The sequence below is a fragment of the Lissotriton helveticus genome, chromosome 3_1 (assembly GCF_964261635.1).
Source record: "Lissotriton helveticus chromosome 3_1, aLisHel1.1, whole genome shotgun sequence".
Lineage (NCBI taxonomy): Eukaryota > Metazoa > Chordata > Amphibia > Caudata > Salamandridae > Lissotriton > Lissotriton helveticus.
The window spans coordinates 819164086-819186901 of NC_136061.1; the positions used below are offsets into that span (position 1 = coordinate 819164086).

Below are 22816 nucleotides of genomic sequence, written 5' to 3' on the forward strand. Positions count from 1 at the left end.
TGGGTACGGATTTATGGTCTGTATCTCATCAACAGTTACCGGGCATTGTCATTTTTCAGATGAAAGTAGAAGGATACTCCAAATACGGGTAGCGGTGGGGAGGGCGTGGGGTGTTTAAGAAAAAGACAACCTACAAAAACGCAGTTTATCCATAGCAAATTCACAATAAAAAGAATAAAACAAATCAAAACGTGGAATGTCCCAGAATACAGGTCATCTCACTTTAATAGTGATTTTTTTCTGCCTATATATAGGGAATGACGTGCGAGACATGGTTGTACCAGGCCACACACCATGTGTTGTTCTCTTTCTGCACTCAGGTAGAAATGGTGCGCTGAAACATGTCTACTTCTTCCGAGTGCTTGTTCTCAGCTGGTAAAAGTTGTAAACAACCATGTGGTGTCCCCCACGAGGCTCACATGGACCCCAAAGTCATGTTGATTAAAATACTTTTTTTTTGCGGATTTTAATCCACTGCACAGTATAGAACAGGCTTGTCCAAGTACCTCTTCAGCTACCTGTAGGTAGCTTTCCTGTGGGTAGCCAGCCTACTGCTTTATAAACTTTTGCTGAAAGTATTATATTCATACACAAATTGAAAAGCATGCAATCGAGACAAAGGGTGTCAATTTTTCAGGTCTCAGATACACATTTAAAAAAAAAAATGAATTTGAAAAATATATTTAAAATGGAGACTTTAAAGATAAATCATGTTTCAGGGAGACTTATTACTAACACAACTACCTTGAAGCTAGGAGCTATGCAGCTGTGGCTGTTATGCGGTGGAGAAGTGTGGCTCAGTGGTTAGAGGCGGCAGATCCGGAAGCTGAGATTGGCCATGGACCAGGGTTCGATTCCCCGCCTCGGCGGGTCTCGGGCTAAAAAGTTCCACGGACTCAACAATTCTCACTCCGGTGCCTACTCGACTCACAGGGTCACACTCTGCGACTCTGGGCAATAGCTTGCTTAATCTCCACTACGGCCCCTCGCGGCGGGATGCCTGGCTTTCACCTTGTGGATACCCTGCTGGGGTATCTCACAGGGGAATACCAGGACGGGTTCCCTAAGCAAGCGCCTTGATGCCTTTGGGTGATACGTGCGCTATATAAGTCGCAATACATTTACATATGCCCACTTAGAGGCATTCCACATTAATCAAGCCTTTTTTATTTTACTTTACTGCTGGCAACCATGCCTGATGGACAGAGGTGATCACTGCTGGTAATCTTGCATTTGCTGCCCACTAATGTAATCTTTTTTAATGTGGTCCAAATTACGCCTCCAACAATATAAGAAAATCGTGATGATTTTCATTGGACATAAGTAGCTCTTATTACAAAAAAGTTTGGAGGTTCCTGGTATAGAATAGATTTTATTGTATTTGTGCTGTTGTGCTAGAGAAAATAGTACCACCACCAACTAACTGCAAACAGTTTGCATTTTGTTGAGGTAGTCATGACTCAAATCCAGTGCTTAATTTGAGCCGGTAGTTGCCGGTGGGGCACCGACACTTATTTTTCTGCATCATATATTTACTGAGTGGAAGAGCTGTAAAGCACACAGGTCGGAAAAATGGAGGAAGACAAAGACGCCAAAACCGCCACATAGGAAGAAAGCAGGAGCCTGCAAGAGTGAGATGAAGGGGCACGCAGTGTGTGCTCCTCAATTAAAGAGGCACCAGATGTTTTTAAGGCTACCAGCCTTGGTATTCAGCGCCCCAAGCGCCTCTGAGCAGATCTTTGGGCATCAGGCACTTTAAACAAAATAAATAAATAACCACTTCTTAAATTGGACCATAGAACTGCATTTACAAATATTACATAGAAATAAAGTTGTGGCCTTGGACCCTAAAATGGCTTTTTTTACAGGAAGCAGGAGGATGTGTAATTAAATGTTAAGAAGAGAGATTTGTGAACCGGAACACGCTTTTCTTTTTATGTCATCAGTGTATAGTTTGTGCATCATTAAGATTATACTCCATCCTTATTCAACATAGCCTTAAAACAATTAACAGTTTACAAAAACTGAGGACGCAGCGCCCTCTGCTGGAACGTTATGAGTACTGTAGGTATAACCAACAAGCTACAGATAAAAAGGTTATGTGTAACCACAAACCCATCGCCATGTGTTATAACATCTCTATTCATCTCAGAGTAGCCCTGTCATAGAAAAAATTATATAGGCACAAATACACTGGAAGTGCCCCAACCAACAAAGCAGAAACTCCAGCACTAATAAAATCATGGGAAGCCAAGTACCATGTCAAAAAGGAACAAAAAAAGAAGACACTAGTCGACGACATCAAATAAAGGAACATTCTGAAATACCTATTGTTAGAGATATAGGCCTGGCTAAAGAGAACTGCTCCTTTGCTTTACACCGGATGCCCCTTTAAGCATCGTTCCTCGTTGCCAGTAGGTAGATAGAGTTAGGACCATGTTTCCATCGGAAAAGTGTTTTGACTAGCCTAAATCTTTGGGCCCAGTTAACGAATCTTCACAAAATGTTCCCCAAAAAGTGCCCTGGTGATTCTTGTTGCACATGAAAAGTTTTGGGATAATTGTTAAGCGGGGGCTGAGAAAAAGGAGGGGGCAAAAACTGCGCTTCTAATGTTAATTCCCATAGAGATTTTAGTTGCAACTACAGCCTAAACTCTTGGTCCAAAAAGAACCTTCTTTGTTATTTGGTGTGTAAATCCGTTCAGTAGTTTTTGAAAAATAACAAACTAAAACAAATGTGTATTATTTAAGGAAGTGGATCCTCCGAGGATCAACAGTTCCTGTACTGAAATGTGACTGGCTGCCAACACTTCAACCAAGAAATGTTGGCAGCAATCTTGGGACTTAGCTACATCCGAGCCCCACAATTTTTTGTTTTTAAAAGAGAAGGGGGCAGAGTAGGAACACCCATACCCACTAAGCCTCTTTGGGAAAGGGTCCCACAGGGACCCCGCCTGGGACCCTGGGATAAAAAAGCATTTAAAAAAAAAAAATTCAGCAGGAGCCGCGCTGGCTTCGTGGCTCCCACATATTTCTTTTTTGTAAAAGAAGCGCAGGCTCCCTTGCTTCTCTACTAATTAGCCCCCGGGTGGGTCAAATCCCGGGGACATGCAGGAATAAAAAGAGAGGGGGGCACATGGGGCCAACTTCCTAAGGCTCTTTTAAGTCAACCGAACTACTACCTCCCTGGGGCTTTTTTAATATAATGGAGGGGGTTGCACAGACCACTCTTGGGCACTTCTGAGTCCCGGGGACCACCACCTCCTTGGGGCTTTGGCGTTAACTTGGAGGGGGCCATACAGACCCCCTCCCTTCTGGGGTGGGTTTAAGCCCTGGGGACCAACACCTCTATGGGGCTAAATTAAAACAATGGGGGGCCCACACACACAACCCTGGGTCCCAGGGTCCACCACCGGCCCAGGGCCTAAAATGCAATTGAAACTGGGAGGGGAACCCCTATCCCAGGCCATATATGGCCCCAGGGACCACCACCTCCTCAGCGCCAGACCATGCTCACAGAAGGATGGGGGCCACACAGTCCCCCTCCTCGACCCAATAATGGCTTGGGGGACCGCCACCCCCCACGACCCACTCCGGCTATGTCCCAGAGTGCCCACCCACAGGACATAGCTGTTTGCTATTACTTGGCTGGAGCTTTGACACCTCCCACCAAGTCAGAGAAAACACTCCGCTTCTAGCAAGCGACACTTGACAAAATGCTCTCGCTTGCTAGAAGCGGAGATTTAGTCTGTTTCCCCGCCCACTCAAGCAAACAGGGAAACAGACAAAAGGATTGCTCCTTCACAGAAGGAGCTGCCTTTCAGCAGCTCCCTCTGTGCAGCAGAACTGACGGCTCCCACAGGAGGCAGGAGCAAGCAGGGAACACAGGGCCTTGAGGCTCCCCCACTGTCTCAGGGGCAAACAGTAGCAAAAGGCAAAATCAAGGTGAGAAACAAGCAGAAAGAGTCAGAATAAAGGTCACTAATGAGCAGAAAGAGGAAGAATAAAGGTCAGAAACAAGCAGCAAGAGGCAAGATAATGGTGAGAAATGAGCAGAAAGACGAAGGATAAAGGTCAGAAAAAGGCAGAATAAAGGTCAGAAACAAGCAGAAAGAGGCAGAATAAAGGTCAGCAAAGAGCAGTAAAAGGCAAGGTAAGGTGAGAAATGAGCAGAAAGAGGCAGAATGAAGGTAAGCAATGAGCAGAAAGAGCCAAAAAAAGGTGAAGAATGAGCAGAAAGAAGATGAATAAAGGTCAGAAATGAGCAGAAAGAGACAAAGGTCAGAAATGAGCAAAATGAGGCAGTAAAAAAGGTCAGCAAAGAGCAGAAAGAAGCCTGATACCGGTCAGAAATGAGCAGAAAGAGGCAGAGTAAAAGTCAGCAACAAACAAATAGCCAAATAACCACTACAATGATCCCCTCCCCTCTAAATGCTTTAAAAGAATCAACCAAAATAATCAATGCCTCACTGTCTCAAGGAGTCCTACCAGAGTGCCTAAAACAGGTCAAGTACTCCCCATCATCAAAAAACCTACAGCGGACCCGGCAGACCCAAATAACTTTCGTCCAGTGACCAATATTTCATTACTTGCCAAACTAATTGAAAAATGTGCACAAAATCAACTGAGCAACCACATCACTAATTTCAATCTGCTGGCCGACTGCCAATCTGGATTCAGGCCAGGCCACAGTACAGAAACAGCAATCTTACATATAGTGGATGAGGCGCTACTGGCCCTGGATCACAATCAGACATGTCTACTAGTTCTTCTTGACCTGTCTACTGCATTTGACACGTTAAATCATGATAAATTACTAGCCCGGCTCGAAGACAAGATGGGATTATCTAGAAATGTTCTGAAATCGTTTGAATCCTTCCTACAGAGCAGAACACAAAGATTCCTGGTCAACCAGATGCTTTCCTCATCACGCCCTAATTCGATTGGAGTTCCACAAGGATCAACATTATCTCCATCACTATTCAACCTATATGTCGAACCCCTTATAGAAATTCTCCGACACGCAAACATATCCTATCACATGTACGCAGATGACACTCAGATCTACATCAAGATCTTGTCGCTGGAAGAGATCAAGACAATGAATGAGACCTTAAAAGTGTCATTACAATGGTTAACTAGCAATCACCTGAAATTAAATGCACAAAAAATGGAATTCCTATTAATTTCACCTCCAAAGAACCCCGCAAATGTGAAGGAATGGACCAAACTGATCACAGTGCTGAACTGCACCCCTATCCTAGTTGACTTGATCAAATCACTAGAAATCACGCTTGATAAGAACCTAGACATGAAAGCCCACATCAAATCAATGGCAAAAAGTGCCCGGTTTCACTTGAACTAGATTAGAAAAGTGAAACCACTTATCACTACGCCGAACCTCAAAATGGCAGTTCAGTCCTTAGTTTTAACAAGGATTAAATATGACTGTACAACACTAACACTTCTACCTAAAATCTCTACAGCACCATTGAAAGCCTGTCTCAATGCGGCCGCAAGACTCATTACAGGTTCTAGAAAATATGACCACATTTCCCCACACCTGAAGGCATTAAACTCGCTACCTTATGAAGCCAGAATCCAACTTAAACTGGCATGTATTAACAACAAAGTGCTCCATTACAGATCACCAATGTATTTAGCTCAGAAAATTGAGCTATCAGGGGGAAGCAGACGATCCCGGAATGCCAGAGACCTGTTGCTGAAACCTCCCATCTTTCAGAAGAAGAAAACGTACACAGATCATTCTCCGGAGCGGCCCCCAGAATTTGGAATTCACTCCCTCCAAACATTAGAAAAATTCCAAACGCAGCAACAGTCAAGAGGGAAGCGAAGATGTTCCTAATGAGCAAGTTCCTACCCTCGACATTGACTGTTCATCATCTGCATCGTGGTTAATAGCCGGACGTTGCATAGCCCTGTCAGATATGGATACATCCTGCACAAAAAGACCACTAAGATACCAAACCAACCAAATACTGATGCCAACTAGATCTGTTGTAGGTGGTACATCAACAGGTCAACAACGAATGTAAAGATAACCTCACCAGTTAGCTGCAAAGGCTTCTTAGACTGTACATTACTACAGTTATTGGATCTTTGTAGTTTGATGTAAAAGACACGAAAGGTACTCATCGGAACCATTTATATAATACTAATGTTGTCCCTTGTGTACTACATACCGATCCTAATCTTGTTATTGTTGAAACTGATAAGAAAGCCATGTACTGGAACCAGATTTATATTATTGTGCTATACCCATTGTATTACAAACTGTCTACTTCATGTAACTGTGAGGCGGTCATGTTCACGATATATAATACTCTATAAATAAAATAAATAAATAAATAAATAAAAATAAATAAACCAGAAAGAGGCAAAATAAAGGTGAGGAACAAGCAGAAAGAGGCAGAACAAAGGTCAGGAGGGAACAGAAAAAGGCAGAATAAAGGTCAGCAAAGAGCAGAAAGAAGCAAGATAAAGGTGAGAAATGAGCAGAAAGAGGCAGAGTAAAAATAAGCAACAACCAAAAGAGGAAAAATAAAGGTGAGGAATGAGCATAAAGAGGCAGAATAAAGGTCAGAAGGGAGCAGGAAGAGGCAGAATAAAGGTCAACAACAAGCAGAAAGAGGCAAAATAGAGATCAGAAACAAGCCTAAAAAGGCAAAATAAAGGTCAGAAATGAGCAGGAAGAGGCAAAATAAATGTTAGTCAAAGACCAGAAAGAGGCATATTAGAAATCCAAAATGAGCAGAAAGAGCCAAAATAAAGGTCAGCAATGAGCAGAAAGAGGCAAAATAGAGAACGGAAACGAGCTGAAAGAGACAAAATAAAGGTGAGAAACAAGCAGAAAAAGGCAAAATCAAGGTCAGCAACGAGCAGAAAGAAGCAAATTAAAATAAAGTAAACGTGAGAAACAAACAGAAAGACGCAGAATAAAGGTCAGCAATGAGTAGGAAGAGGCAGAAATAAAGGTCAGAAGTGCGCAAAAAAAGGCTGAAAATGAGCAGAGAACGAGTAGAAGAGGGTAATCAGACACTCTCAGACCGACTCACAGACCCACTCAGAGACTCACACATCCACTCACAGACTTACTAAAACACTCATACATCCTCTTACTCACACACTCACTGGCAAAGGTTATTTGTTACATTTAGGAAATACAATTCATACAGCCTTAGAAATCCACTTAAAAAAAACAAAGGTTACAGGGATGTTATATTTGGGAAATAGAGTTAAAAAAAAGTGTCAAAATTTACTGAAAACAACAAAGGTAGCATGGTTTTTATACTTAAAAATAGAATTGAGAAAAACCTTAGGAATTCACTGAAAAAAATCAAAGGTTACAAGGGCGTTATAGTTAGGCTCAGAATTCACTTGTACAAAACCATAGAAATTCCGCAGGTATAGTTACCTGAGCTAACTATAACGTATACACCCGCAATGCACTGCTTATGACCTCACATATTACATAACTCATGACGTGGTCAATGACATCACTAATAACATCACTGACGATATCTCAAATGCCAACACTGATCACATCACTGAATACATCCTCCACTGAACCACTCGCACACCCACTCACACCCCTATAGAACCTCACATACACCCACTACCCCATAACCACTCACAAATCTATTCACAGACCTATTCAAGTATTCACACACCCACTTCATGATTCATAGAGCCAATCACACATCCAGTCACTCATACAGCCACTCACACAACCACTAACTCACATACAGCCATTCATGCACACACTCACTCAGCAATACAGCCACTCACATATCCAGTCATACAGATATACAGTTACTAACACACCCAACCATACAGCTACTTACACATTGAGTTAGTCAGCCATACAGCTACTCACACACCTACTCACCCATACAATCAATCATACACCCATACATTCACCCATACACCACTTATGCACCCACTCACTCACACATGCAGCCACTCAAACACCCAATCACATGCATGTACAGCCTTTCACATACCTACTCACCCACCCATACACCACTGACACACCCACTCACTCAACCACACAGCCACACACAGTCACTTACTCACCCCCTACAGCCACTCACAGTCACTCACTCACCCATACAATCACTCACACACTAATAGAGCCACTCAGACACCTACTCACACATGGATACACACATTCACACAGCCACTCACATAATCTATGTTAGAAATACTGTCACTCATTAGTGGTACAAAAAGTATAACAATATAACTTTTTTAGTGTCTTAGTATATATGATTAACACTCAGAAACCTTTATACAACACTCAAACTCAATATATGATGTCACTAGTGATGTCATCAGTGAAGTCATTTGAGATGTCATGAGTGATGTCAACAGTTATGTCACTGGCCATGTCATGAGTGATGTAATATGTGAGGTCATCAGCAGTGAATTGCAGGGGCGTCTGTTATAGTTAGTTCAGGCATCTATAACTGCAGGATTAATATAGTTTTATGTGTATAAATTCTGAACTTTTGTTTTTTCAGTGAATTTCTAAGGTTTTATTAATGCTTTTTCCTAAATATATTGTCCCTGGAACCTTTGTTTTTTGTCAGTGAATATATATATGGCTGACGTGCACTTTTGCTGTTAATGGTACACATTATACATCAGCCTTTAGTGAGAAGCCCATACAAATAAATGAACATCTAACTTGTCGCAGTGAGTTTGTCGTTTACCAACTCACCTGCACTTGCTCACTCTCCTATATTGGAAGCACTAAGCTGCCTGCTAATCAGCGCATTTTGCAGCACATACGGGCAATAGTTAATTCTGACATGAATTACCCGGTGGCTCGCCACTTTAAGGCAGTCCATGACAAAAAACTGAAAGATCTGAAATACACTCTATTGTGCTCAGTTCCCAATCCTGGACGAGGTGGGGACCGAGAAAGGCTTCTTAGGCAAAGGGAAGCATACTTTATCATGCTACTTGATACAAGATCACCTAATGGGTTGAATGCATTTGATGAATTACATCATTTCTTATAATGTGGTAGTCTAGTGAACTATTTTTCATTGGGGTAAATTTTGTCTGTCTGCATTATTGTTTAAGAATTGAATATGTTTAGGAATGATGAGAATACATTCATGATGTTGTTATATAACAAAAAAGCCATGTTATAGGTTCCAAAAAGGGTTTTTCAGCCGTCTGACTTTTTAAATTCATTATTTTTTTAAATATGATTTTCTTTTCACGTTTGATAGCACTTGCACTTTATACAACCTAGCATTGATAAATATGCATTTTTCATATGGACACTGAGGATTTGAATTAATTATGACTGGTGCAGTTCAGTTTTACTTTTCATGCACTTGCATTGGATCAGTTACTATTTTCAATATGTCTAACATTGCAGACATTAGTGATGGAGCACCTAGCACTCTTTTGTCAATAACTATTCAATGTCATTTTTATGACTAGTATGCACTTCTACTAATTGATTTAAGGAAATCATTTATGAATCTGGATTCATGATTCTCATGAGGATTCCTGAGCACTATGCTATAATTCCTTTTGTTGTGTCATCTCGCTATTGAATGCGCTTAAATACTTACTTTAATGCTTGGTTTGTATTTTTGTCTACCCATGCGTCCTGTTTCTTTAGGCGCATGGGCTTTTATTCACTATAAATTGACCAGCCTACTTCTGACGCGTCATGTGATCAAGCTCCGTTTGCGGAGCGAAACGCGTCAGGGAGGGCACTCGCTCTGATACTAACAGAAAATAAAATTCTGCACTGCTGACACTTCATTGGGGTGATGGCGTTTTGATATTTGACTAAGTTTATCTGAGAAGAGGAGAGGAGGTCTGCGCCCGTTCATGACCGCAGAGAGAGGCGGTCGGGATTCTTTTGATATATATATATATATATATATATATATCGAACAAACACTCCGACCACTTCCACCAAAGCCTTGGCGGCGAAGAAGGAGAAACGAACCTCTTTTTCCAGGCAAGATGTTATTTATTCAACCATACAAATCCAAGTCAGCAATCGACAGATGACGCGTTTCGGGCTCGAAAGCCCTTGATCACCTAGAGACTGGTTTGGTTGTAGCCATTTTTAAATGCTATGCCCCATCCAAATCGAGTAACATGGTCGGTAAGTTTACATAGAACTAGAAAACAGACTCAGGAAATGCCATATATTGCAATAGCTAATTTCTCATGCTTTTGTACAATATTGCAATCGCTATCTACAATGATTCCATATATACGCATTTCACATTTAAACAGGCTTAATCCAATTCATAAGATTTATAAAATTTATAAAATTCTTTTTCCGCCTGATGATAATGGCATCATTACTTTTATCTATATATAAAAAAAAAGATTATTATATACAGATACCATATCATATTTTTTATATGAATGTTGAGTCATGTTAAACTATAAGCGTTTTTCCTACCATGATTTGCATTAAAATCCTAATAGGCTAAAAATCACTGGATAAATCCATGTACAATACATTGTGTAAAAAACACTGTCTGCTTAAATGCAAAGAACTTACTCCATAGTGAAAATGATTCTAAGGATGTGCAAAATTGAGCATAGCAGCAAATACCATTATGTGCAAAATAGTGCTGAATAAGATCTCAAAAAGAGATAAAGTAGAAATACCAAGGTAGAAAAATAGAGCATAAAACGAGATGACAGATATTTTTTTAAAACAAAAAATACATCTTCATTACCAAAACTATCGACATCTCCTATATATAAACCATTGTACACATCCTTGGTATTAGTGCAAAAACAAGGTGTAATATTACCTACTATCCCTATGTATACAAAAAACAGAGATCAATAAAAAGTAGATTTAAAATACATATAGTAGACAGAATTGTAATGATCAGATTGACATTCAAATTTGAATTCATCCAGCATAGAGAGCAAAGGAGAATAATACTGAGTCTCATAAGCAAGTGTACATATCCTCCGTGTTATTGAGTCCATTCGGACACTTGCTATCAAACTCGAGAATGAACTTTGTTTCTAATCGTCTGAGCAATACCTCTCTATTGCCTCCTCTTCGTTGTTTAGGAACTGAGGACACCACAAAATACTGCAAACAGCTTAAGTTGTTATCGTGCACCTGTTTGAAATGGCGCGCCACAGGATAACTAGGATCGCTGTGTAAAATTGCGCGCAAGTGCTGTAATATTCTCACGTCCACCTGTAGCTTGGTGCTCCCAATATAATTTAGACCACAGGTGCACGTGAGAACATAGACTGCGAATTCAGTCTTGCAATTGTAGTTACCCACTATTCTGTTAGGTGTGGGGCAAAAAGGGGTTTGATACTCAGTTTTATTTACTCTTTAAATCTACAAGCACGACACAAAGAACATTTATAAAAGCCCGATTTGGGTTTTAACCAGTTAGAATTAGTTCTAATTTCAGGACTTGTTGGATCCAAAATGGAACCCATGTTCCTCGCTCTGCTGAATGTTATAGTAGGACTTTGGGGCAAACTCATTCTCAAGACAGGTTCAGTTAGTACAATTGCCCAGTTCTAATTGACAATGGACCTGATTTTCCGCTCATTGTCACTGAAAGTTGTTATCAGTCTGGGACATTGGTCATTAAGCCCCATACCTGAAAAAACAATAGGCTCAGGAAAATTATTGGGATCAACTTGTCTTTCCCCAGATTGTGGCAACAGGCTTTCTCTAGATCTAAGAGCAGTTTTGGCTAGTGCTGACTTTAGCACTTTGTCAGAATAGCCTCGAGCTTTCAACCTCTGCATCAATTCTGCTGCACAGGTGTCAAACTCAGTGTCTACACTGCAAATTCTTTTGAGGCGTAGAAGTTCTCCATAGGGAATGCTAGCAATTAGGTGCCTAGGATGTGAACTGGAGGCATGGAGTGTTACATTCCCAGCAGTACGCTTCCTAAATAAAGTACTTTCTACTTTATTATTTTTGACGAAAAGTTTTACATCCAAAAACTCTATACTAGAGTCATCTATATGGGAGGTAAAGTGTAGATTTAAATCGTTTATATTGATGTTATCTATAAACTCCACTGCTTTTTCTCTGCTCCCTTCCCATACTATAAAGATGTCATCAATATATCTTAGGAAATATTTGATGTTAGTATCAAAAATTGCTTTGTAGTCCCTCCTAAGAACCTGCTCCTCCCACCAGCCAACGTGCAAGCACGCATAGCTGGGGGAGAAGCAGGCTCCCATTGCCACGCCTCTTAATTGCCTAAATAACTCTTTCCCAAAGAGAAAGAAGTTGTTATTTAGGCACCAGTCCATTAAACTGATTAGAGCCTTGTTGTGTTGGTAATATTCACACGACCTTTGGTCCAAAAAGAATTTCACTGCGTTAAGTCCTGCCTTATCGATGCTTGTATATAAAGACTCAATGTCTAATGATATAAGATACATGCCCTCCTACCATTGTAGATTTCCCAATTTACTTACAAAATCACCAGTATCTTTGACGTAACTAGGCAGTGACTTGACAAGATCTTGCAGAAAAAAATCAACATATTGACCAACTTGTTCGGCTACGCTGCCTATAGCAGAAATGATAGGTCTGCCAGGAATGGGATAAACAGCTGTGTGCACTTTCGGTATTAAATAAAGTACAGGTACAATAGGATTCTCGTTGTTCATGAATTTGAATTCGTCGTTGGACACGAGTCCTTCCCAGCGTAATTGCATCATCTGTTTCTTTAAAGACTCGGTGGCTTTATTATAGTTCTTATAGCTGGAGAGTTCATAACATTCAGAGTTGTTGAGTTGACGTTTGGCCTCTCTGATGTAATCTTCCCTCGGCCAAATAACTAAATTGCCACCTTTGTCCGATTTTTTTATGATAATTTCATTATTATCTCCAAGTTTTTTCATTAAATTAGCGTAGTCCCGTTTCTTTTGTTGTATGTGTTTTTTCCTTTTCATTTTTTTGGACTTTACTTGTGTGTATAGCTTTTTGATATCTTCAACCACACAATCATGGAAAGTATCCACAGCGTCTCTGGGCATCATTGGAATGAAATTAGATTTTTTCTTAAAGGGGCTGATCCCAGCTCCTTTTTGTAGCAGGTTAATATTTCTAAGTCTGGTTTGAGTAGTTTGATCAAAGTTTATATCGTCAGTTCCAACTTCACCGGTGTTTAAATCATGTAGGTTTAAAAATGTGGGTATGTCCGCTGCCATAATTCCCAAATTGTCTACATTTGTATCGATATTCTCTTGAACCTCGGTGTATATATATATTGAAATTTGCAGAGCTCCTATCTGGGCAAATCCTCACACTTCTGTACAAACTTATTGACTTTAAGAGAATAGACAAAAAAGTTTGGAGCTGCGTGGGAGAGTCTGTTATGCCATTATTAGTTCCAGGCTTCAATAAATCAATAAATCAAGGGTGTGCATTGACATCCTGTACTGTTTGTATGCTCTTTATTGCTGATAAAGTCCAGTTTGGGCTTTGGGATTCTGGCTGGGAAGAGGGCGAGTGACATAGAGGTAATGGCCTGATTACTTACTTTCACTACTCCATTATTATTATTATTCCCAGTTTTTGCCACCCTCCTTTCTTCCTGTGACATTTTATGTCCTTCACCTGAAATTTGTTGTCAGAAGGATACAGTATATGTAAGCCTCTTAATGCCACCTAGATAGGTTGCTGGACTTAATTTCAGTGTTTCCTGATGTTTCTTGTTCTGAGATGGGATTACCTCATTGCTAATGACTAGGATGTGTACAGGTAGGACTAGGAGTACTGAAGATTACCGGTAAGCAATTGGGCCAATCCGGTCTGCCTTTCTAAATTGTTTTTTACACAGTGCTGGCATTCATTTTTCCATGTTAGAAACTCTGGCACTCACATATCTACTTCTTCCTTCCATCTCTGTCCCTCCCTTTCCCACTCATAAACTCAACCTCACACATACCCACTGACTTCTCCAATTAACCATTTATTCCCTCACTTCCCCATATCTCCCACTCACTAATCTACTTATCTTCCTACTCACACAATAATTCACTCACTCACTTCCCTCATTCATTCCCTCTCTCTTGCTTTCTGGGTCTCTAATTTCCTCCAGCCCTCCCAAATACCTGTATCTCTTTTCTCTCAGTAAGTATTGCACCACTAACCTCACCTGCTCACTCTCCTTTGCTTCTAGGGAAGAGATGCTGGTGACCAGCATATTGTGGAGGTGGTTCTGAAGATGCTACAAGGTGAGTAGGTACATGTGCTCTCTGAGGGCTGTCTTACTTTGGGTTGGTGCGGTGGGAAGTTGTACAATCAAATGTATGGTTCACAGTTTAGTTATAGGAAAGTTCCTGAACTACTCCACTTTCAAAATGTTGCTCATGTGTTATATTTTGGCATTTTTTACAAAACTCATGACCTTATGTACTAACACATTTCCCCATAAACACAGGATGGGAAAAACCCTTTCTTACATCAGGTACTCAGTGACTAGGCACTTGTGTGCATGTGTGTGTGCACACATGTACTTGTGTGCGTGCGCGCGTGTGTGTGTTTCTTTCCTGAGCATGAAGCAAACTCTATGACCACAGGTTCTTGTACTTAACTGCAGCGCTAGGTTGCCTGCTCTGAAGCACAGAGCAGTTACTTGATCCTCACCTCCTTGTGGTATTACTTCAATACGTTTCTTTATTTCCCAATTCCTTACTCTTAAACTTTTACCTCACAAAGAAAAATTCAAACTACTCAAAATATAGATAGAAAATAAGAGATAATGTAGAAAAAACAAAAATAGAATAACAAACATTTTGGGAAAACAGAAAATATCTGACAACAATAGGAAATGAAAGAGAAAAAATGTGGTACAGGGGAAAATAAAAAAGGAGCAAACAACGAAAAACAGCAGAAAACCCCAAATGAAACAGGTGCAACTGAATTTAAAAGCAAACGGGGTGGAGGGGGGTAAAAATGTTACCACAGAAGAAGAAAATATACAAGTCAAATAAGAAAATAAAATGGGTGATAGAAAAAGGGAAGAAAACGAAGGGAAAGAACAAATTATTAAAAGAAAAAGAAAATTACATGACGAACAATTTAAAAGTAAAATATGAAGTAACACTGTTGAGAGGTAAAACATTTGAAGATATGAGGTTTCTTTTTTTCTTGCACCTCCAAATATCAGTACACGCTAAATAAACCACCAAATACAGTGGCTTCTAAGGATATTGTTTGTGGCTTACTTACTGTTGGAGAACTTCTGTGGTGTGAGTGCGACATAAACATAAAATTAGCATCATTTTTGCAAACAAGTATAATAACCTTAGAAACTTTTTTTTGTTTAAACTTCTTTATTCACATTTTATGGAACAAACAGAGGGTAGAACACATGCAATCATGATCCAAACAAGGTGTGAATTACAATGTCGAGTCAACAGCAGATCATAAGCATAAGACAGATTACTACCAGTCTACTATGCAGTAAAGCGGCGGAGCAATAGTGTAGCAATCGGGGTTAAAGGAGTCCACGCATACAGTGACCGGGCAAGCCTACTTATCTTAGTGGCCTCAAAGTAACTCAAATGAGCATGTGGGTGGGGTTGGGGCGGGTTAACTTGGGACGTAGATTCTCCAAGTGTATTGAATTGTATGCCCAAGCTTTTCAATCTCAGTTTGTGCCTGCTTCTAGAATTCTGGCGGTCAGCAACCCACCCAATTGAGGAATACGTGTATTATTGAGTGATAGGAATGTAAGTGTTGGGGGCGCGGGTGATCACGCCAGTTAGGAGTGTTAGTAGTTGCTGTCCAAGTGTTGTCCGCCTCGATTGGGTCTGGCGCAGCCTGCATGTCCGGGATGGGGGAGCAGGTCTCCTGGCGGAGATTTTAGTAAGCTCATGGGAATGGCATCCGAGGCCGACGCCAATGGGATTTGGCGTAAGCCCAAAGCATCTTCCCTTCGCAGCGCCACACTGTCAACTTGCGCCCAATTGAGGAAGGAGTGGTGCCATGCTGCCCAAGGAGGGGATTCTGCATGTGTCCAATGGGTGGTGATCAGGCGTTTGGCAGTGATCAGGCCCAGATCTATAAAGTGTGATAATGCTTTATTTTGTTTTGATCTGCGGTACAGGTCCAGGATGCAAGTCTCCCAGGTGTTTGCCACTGTACGCTTAGTACAAGCTGTGAGATGGGTGGTGAGTGCGCTAGTAAGCGACCAGAGTAGGGCAGCCCCACTGCATTTGAATCAAGTCTGCATTCACTAGTTGACAACGGGGGCACTGGGCATCAGTGCGGCGAAAGTACCTATTAATGTTCTCCGGTGTAAGGTATGCCCTGTGAATTATACAAAGTTTTTTGAGGCAGAACCATGCGTTTCTGGGTATGTGAAATAGTCCCTGCAGGATGGCCGCCCATTCTTTGTCAGTACTGGAGTTTTGCAGGGCGATGTCCCAGTGATTTTTAAGCGAAAGTAAACGATGTGCTGTGTGTGCACAATGAGTTTGTGAACCATTTAATAAGCCGCCTCATGTACCCATGGTCTGAATGTATTGAATAGTGTAATGTAGTACCGGTTCCTATGCACTATCGCCCCAACGCTTCCTCAACTCCACAAGTAGGGAGGCATGGAACAGGAACTGCCTGGGAGGCAGTCCGTCATCTGACACTAGCGTCATGAAGGGTATCAGCCGTCTGTCTTTGTAAAGGTCCCCCAATGTTTGTAATCCCGCTGTTTCCCAGGCTGGGAGGTCCGCCCTTGTGACGTAAATTTGGCCTCTAGATGTGTAGAGTAGGGGATACAGTATTTAGTAAGAAATAAAGTGTGCCTAAAGCACCAGCATTAATTGCTTTGTGGTCTTGTCCCGGCTTCCTGGGTGAAATAATCGGAGAATGGATGGGCCCGACCAGGCCTGGTGATGCACGGCCATGTCTTGTGTGTGCTGCCTGATCATCCATCTGGTGACCCACTGGAGCTGCACCGCTAAGTTGTAGTGTTCTATGTGAGGCACTACAAGACCTCCCTGGTCTACTGTTAGGTACAACTTGGATAGTGCAACCCGGCAGCGAGAGCTGTTACATATAAACTTGTGCATCATGCTCTCGAAAGAGCAAAACACTGGGGGGCAGATATAGATCAGTAAATTAGCAAAGGAGTATACTAACCTGGGCAGAACCACCATTTTCAACAAGGCAATATGACCTATTACTGTCATGGGTACGGTGCGCCAAAATGAATTCAGCGATCGTAGAGCAGAGGCTGCATGTGTAACGTTGGAGTCTAGTAGGTCATTAGGTCGGTGGCATATCCTGATACCAAGATAGCAGAAACTGGCTGGTTGCCAGCGGACTTGCTGACCAGCGATGGATAGCCCTGGGTCTACAGTGGATGGATCGAAGGGATACAAGCATGATTTGGCCCAGTTGACCTTGAGGCCAGACAACAACGCAAATTTTGTGAGCCTGTTGTCAATGGCATCTCGAGGGGCCCGACTTCCTTGACATACAGTAAAAGATCATCCGCGTAAAGCGAAATTGCATGTATTGCGTCCCGAGCGGTATTCCCCATTCTGCTCCCCCAAGCCGGATAGTCGCCGCTAATGGTTCCATGGCCAATGAAAACAGGAGCGGCGACAGAGGGCAGCCCTGTCTGGTACCGTGCCCGATGGGCACTGGACTGGACATATAGGGTCTTGTTTTTTTTACTCTTGCTGTGGGTAGGGTGTATAGGAGTTTAACCAGGCAGAGATAGCGAGGGCCAGACCACACCTGGCCAGCACAGCAAATAGATAGTCCCTTACCAGGGTATCGAATGCTTTCTCCAAATCTAACAGCTAGCACCCGGAGTGTGTCCTCTGCTTTGGAGCGTATCTGGCCACTCGAGAAAAGCAGCACAGGTTAAACGACGTAGTGCGAGATGAGAACCCATTTTGGTCAGCATGCACCAATGTGGGGACCAGACGGGCCAGCCGCTCGCTAATATTTTCGCTAATATTTTATAATTGATGTTGAGAAGTGCCAGGAGGCGGTAGGAGCCCAGTTGTTATGGGTGACGGTCTAGTTTTGGTAAGGAGACCCAAGAGGGATTTGCGTAATGATGACGGTAGCTTAGACATCTCTTGCGAGATCTCATTGAGGACCAGTAGATGGGCGGCCAGCTCGCAGTGTATGCCTTATACTATTTGGCGGGAAAGCCATCTGGGCGGGGAGCTTTCCCGGTGGGCAATGATTTAATGGCCATTTGTACTTCAAAGAGGGTGACCGGTTTGTCTAGTTCATCCTGTTGTTATGGAGTGATGGCAGGTAAGGGAAGGGGAGAGAGAAACTCTTCCAAATTGCGCAAGTCCGGCACTTTGCGCAAACTGTATAGTGTTTTGTAGTGTCCAACAAAATCAGCATGTATGTCTGACTGGGTGTAGAGTAGGTGTCCAGTACTCAAGCGTAGAGTGAGGACTCACTGTTGTGCTTGCTCCTGCCTAATTAGCCACTTCAGTAGGTGACCTGCTCAGTCCGCAGAAGAATGAGTGCCGGCAGAGTGGGCAGCGTAGATCAGGCAGCATAACATTTCCAGGAGTTCAGCATGTTTGTGCCTTGCCTCTGCCAAGGACTGGTTTCTCATGGGGTCAGCCACAGCAGCGGTCTCCAACTGGAGGAGCGAGCGTTCAATTTGTTACACTTCCTTGTCCAGCTGCTTGCGGATGTCCCAAGTCAGGCCCATGTAAGAGCCCCAAATCACTGCCTTGTGTGCTTCCCATTTGGAGCCCATGCCATTGTTAACGTCAAAGTATGTGCTTATGGCTTCACCAATGGTTGCATGGTAGACTGAGCACATGGTTTGGTCAGTACATGGCCACCTAAGTTGGATTAGATGAGGGTTGTGGTCTGATTGTGTGCATCCCCATAGTGAGCATAGTAACAACCAGGAAGCAGCCAGCGGATTCCACAAAGCGGTCAATGCAAATGTGTAGGTTGTGCAGGTGGGAGGAAAATTAATAAAGCTTGATCACTGGATGTTGTGCGCGCCAGATATCTGTTAGGTGCCAGTGAAAGAGGCAGTCCCTTACTGATTGAGCATTGGACATTGCAGTTGAATGGGAGGAAGAGGGAAGGAACTGTCTATAGATGTGTCAAGCACCACATTAAAATCTCCACTTATAAGCCAAGGTAGGGAGCTCCAGCATGCTAACATAGCTCATAGGGACTGGCAGTATGAGACCTGCTCACAATCAGGGGCGTCCGTCCTGGTTGCCACATGCAATGACGTATCACTCGTCCTTGTCTGTCAGAGATTCGTCGACCTGTAATGGGGTGTCTGGCCTCACCCAAATTAGCACCCCTTTGGCATGTGCTGAATAATCTGTGGCAAGTACCTGCCCGCACCACCTATTGTGGAGACTATGTGTCTCCGACAAAATGAGGGGCGTTTCCTGCAGTAATGCTATGTGTATTGACTGTTGCTTGAGATAGGCCTATGTATCATAACAGCGTGAAGGTTGTGCATCTCCCTCAGGTTCCAAGAGAGGATGTTAATGGACAACATTCTCTGAGGGGGTGTGCATGTATGCATGCATGGTCCGCGCCTGGGGAGCCATGGTGAACAGGAGAAGCAGGCAGGAGGTCCCACCTGCTGATATGAGTATCGCTTGGGCATGGGCAGTGATGAGTTATAGTCGGAGACTGTGGAGGAGGAGAGAGGGAAGAGTGTAATCGTGAATGGAGAAGGAAGGGGGAGGCTAAACATGTGATAACTGGGTTGGGCAGAGGGACAACATGAATCCACCCAAACTGTGGGAAAAACGGCCCACTCCAACAGATCAACTGATTCGGTCAGGGAGAGTGGCAGTGTGACACGTTGGGTGCGCTGGAGATGTTGCATTTCTTCTGCGCTGCCGGCCCCCATGTGATGTAGTAATGCACCCATGAGATGATGCACCAGGTACATACATATAGCAGGAGAATTGTGCCTGGATGCCCATGGAGCATTATGGAGCTCTATAGTGAATGGTCAGCTAAGGCCGGCTAATTGAGTTATTCTAGGGAGTCGGAGGCATATAGAGTGTAACATTGCCATGCACAGTATATGATAGAGTCAATGTCGTTAGAACAGTTCATCTGCCATTCGAGGCATGACATCTGAGGGTGGTCCAGACTCCTCTCTGAGGGGCGAAGCCACAGTGGAGCTGTCATTGCTGAGTGGGAGGTCAGGAGTGGCTTCCAAGTCCTGACCGACTCGTGGATACTCAGAGTGGCAGCAGCCTGAAAGGCCTTGCTACGTTCCTGGGTCACCTGCTCCAAGTTCGGTACTGCACGAGGCTGAGCAGGCCGAGTGGGGTAGGGCGCGTTGATGTCTTCTCCCACAGGTATCCGAGTGAGGATGTGTAGGCGGTGCACCTTCCCCATGCCTCAGGGATGCCCCGTTTGGGTGATTGACTCCAGCCAGGACCAGGCCTCCTCTGCCCTGTCAAGAAAGTGTGTAGCTCCATCAGCGGTGACTCTAAGGTGGGCCGTAAAGTGAAGAGAGTACAGGATATCCAGCTCATGCTGGCATCTTTTTACTTTAAGAAAGGAGCCCCGCTTCTTCTGTAATACCATTGTGCAGTCGGAGAAAAAGAGAACCGCAGCATTGTCAACCCGCACTCCTCCAAGCCTCACGTAGGACTGCGTCACCATCCTTGTAGTTAAGGAGGCAAAAGAGTAAAGGCCAAGGCATCGAGCCAGGCAGAGGATACCTTTCCAGGACACGGTGCACCCTCTCAACTGTAAAAAAGGGAGAAAGCGAGCCTGGCATGAGCAGGGCACGCAGCCTCCTCTTGGTGTATTCCACTGCGTCGGATCCCTCCACGCCCTCGGGCAGACCAATGACGTGGACATTATTCCTGCGGGATCCCTCTTCCAAGTCCTCAGCGTGACGTTCTAGAAGGTGGGCCCGTCTGCTCAGGTCGCTTACCATGACAGCTGTGTCTGTGACAGTAGGGCGGTCTTCTGCAAGAGTGAGTTCCATATCCCGCACTTTGTCTGCAAGATTGTGGTGTTCATCGTGCAGCAGAGTGAAGTCCACAGTCATTTTGTCGACACGGTTTTCGAGCGAGGTTTTGGTCTGGTCTAAAGAGGTGTCCAGTCTCTTCATAGCATTTAATACAGAATATAACTTGGTGTCCAACACCAATGAGCACTCTGCGTCTGGTGCATGTTTCCCCTGCTTCAGATGTGTGGTCAGGGTGTTCGGCTGCAAGGAAGTTGAGGCAGGGGTTCCACACTGTCGACCCATCTCTTGGGAGTGTTCCAAAATGCTGTTTGTGAAAAGTGGAGAACGGCCAGTAATCGGGATGCGTCAGGGCCCATGCAAGACCCTCTCTTTTGTAGCAGCGGCAGGCATGTAGGTTAAGGTGATAATGCTGCGCAGGAGCGGGTTCTTTCACACGTGGCTCTGTGTGGAGGTATCCCAGTCTACAGTGGTCTCCTGGGTTCGCTGGGGCTCGCATATAGGCTGTGGGCCTACACCCATTGGCGCACCAGGCGAGAGATGGGCAAGCAAGGCAGAGGGCAGGGGTTCAATGGAAGGTGGAGCCTGCAGTCATACATCCCTGGTCATTCAGGTCTACACAAACAGCGTGGCAGCGACCAAGTGCAACCAGCACACCAAGTCCATAGCTCATTAGGAAGACAAACCTGGGCCCGATCCGATTCCCGGGGCCAGCAGTACAGCTCCCAGCTATGTCATCTTTCAGGTGTGTTAGGAAGGGCCGGAGGTGTAATGCAAGCAGAGGTGGGGAGGGGGCGCTGGGGAGGAAGTGAGCTGTGTGTGGGAAATGAGAGCTATGGCAGCACTCACAGCTCCAACACAGCATGCAGGTAAGAGTCCGATGATGTTTCCACTAGGCGCAAGGGTGGGGTCAAGTCTGCTGCCGAGTTCAGGCCCAGTAGTGCACCAACGTCCCTGAAGCCCCATGCAGGATACCCAATATTAGGGGATTGGCAGGTAGGTACTGCAGCCAAGGTGGGCCTGGACCCTACACAGCCCCCGAGCCTGAGGGTGTCTTCTCCTCCGGTCTCCTCAGCAGCCCCACAAGTAGTGCCCGCAGTTGAGCGCGGCAACCGGCGCGCGCCTGGGCCGACATGGCCACTGAGCCTGATGGCACCCCCTTTCACGTCCTGTCGGCAGGGCAGCGCTAGCGGCGCAGGCCAGCGGAGGTGATTGGGCAGACCCTCCGGGTCCCACAATGCGAATCAGGTGGGCTTAGGGCGACCTGCGTGTGCTTGGGCCTAGGCCCCAAAAGGCCCCCATGCCCGACAGCACCGCCTGGCCGCAGGGACTGCCACAAGACCGCCAGGCATAGAGAAGGTGATCTAATGCTCAGATTGCCGCTGTCCGGGGCCACTGGTCAGCATGGCTCCGCACCTCTCACAAGCAGTCGGCAGCAGGCAGGTCCGGGGGGGAAGGGATCACCTCCGCCGTGGCGCTTGGACTCCGACTGTGTTCTGGGCCTTGCTTCAGTTTGTGCCGGTGTAGTCCGGGCAGGTCTGGCAGCCTCCACTCACAGCAGTCGCAGGGACGCTTAGTGGGACCAACCCCAGGCGGAGCTTACCGTGTAGATTCTCTATAGGGGTGCGATTCCGAGAGGCACCTCGATGCGGGGAGGTCGTCTTGCAGGGGCCTTGGCGCGTCAGAGTCACACAGGCTACCCAAGAGTTCACCAGGCACTGCACTGCGGCTGTCAGGGGGGCGAATCGGTTTCCGAGCAGCTCCAGGCAGCCCATTTCGACCGTGGCTGGGGTGTATGATGACAATGCAGGCATTAGGATGTTGGTGAATTAAGAG

The 22816-nt window shown here is 44.4% G+C and overlaps 1 protein-coding gene across 1 annotated transcript in view; it reads left to right on the top strand.

Annotated features, from left to right (window-relative positions):
• Nucleotides 1-22816, top strand: part of COL9A2 (collagen type IX alpha 2 chain) — a 134746-nt gene that overhangs the window by 101316 nt on the left and 10614 nt on the right. The window contains exon 29 of the mRNA XM_078681105.1: nt 14201-14255. Within this exon, the coding sequence (XP_078537231.1) occupies nt 14201-14255 (55 nt within the window). The remainder of the gene's footprint in view (nt 1-14200; nt 14256-22816) is intronic.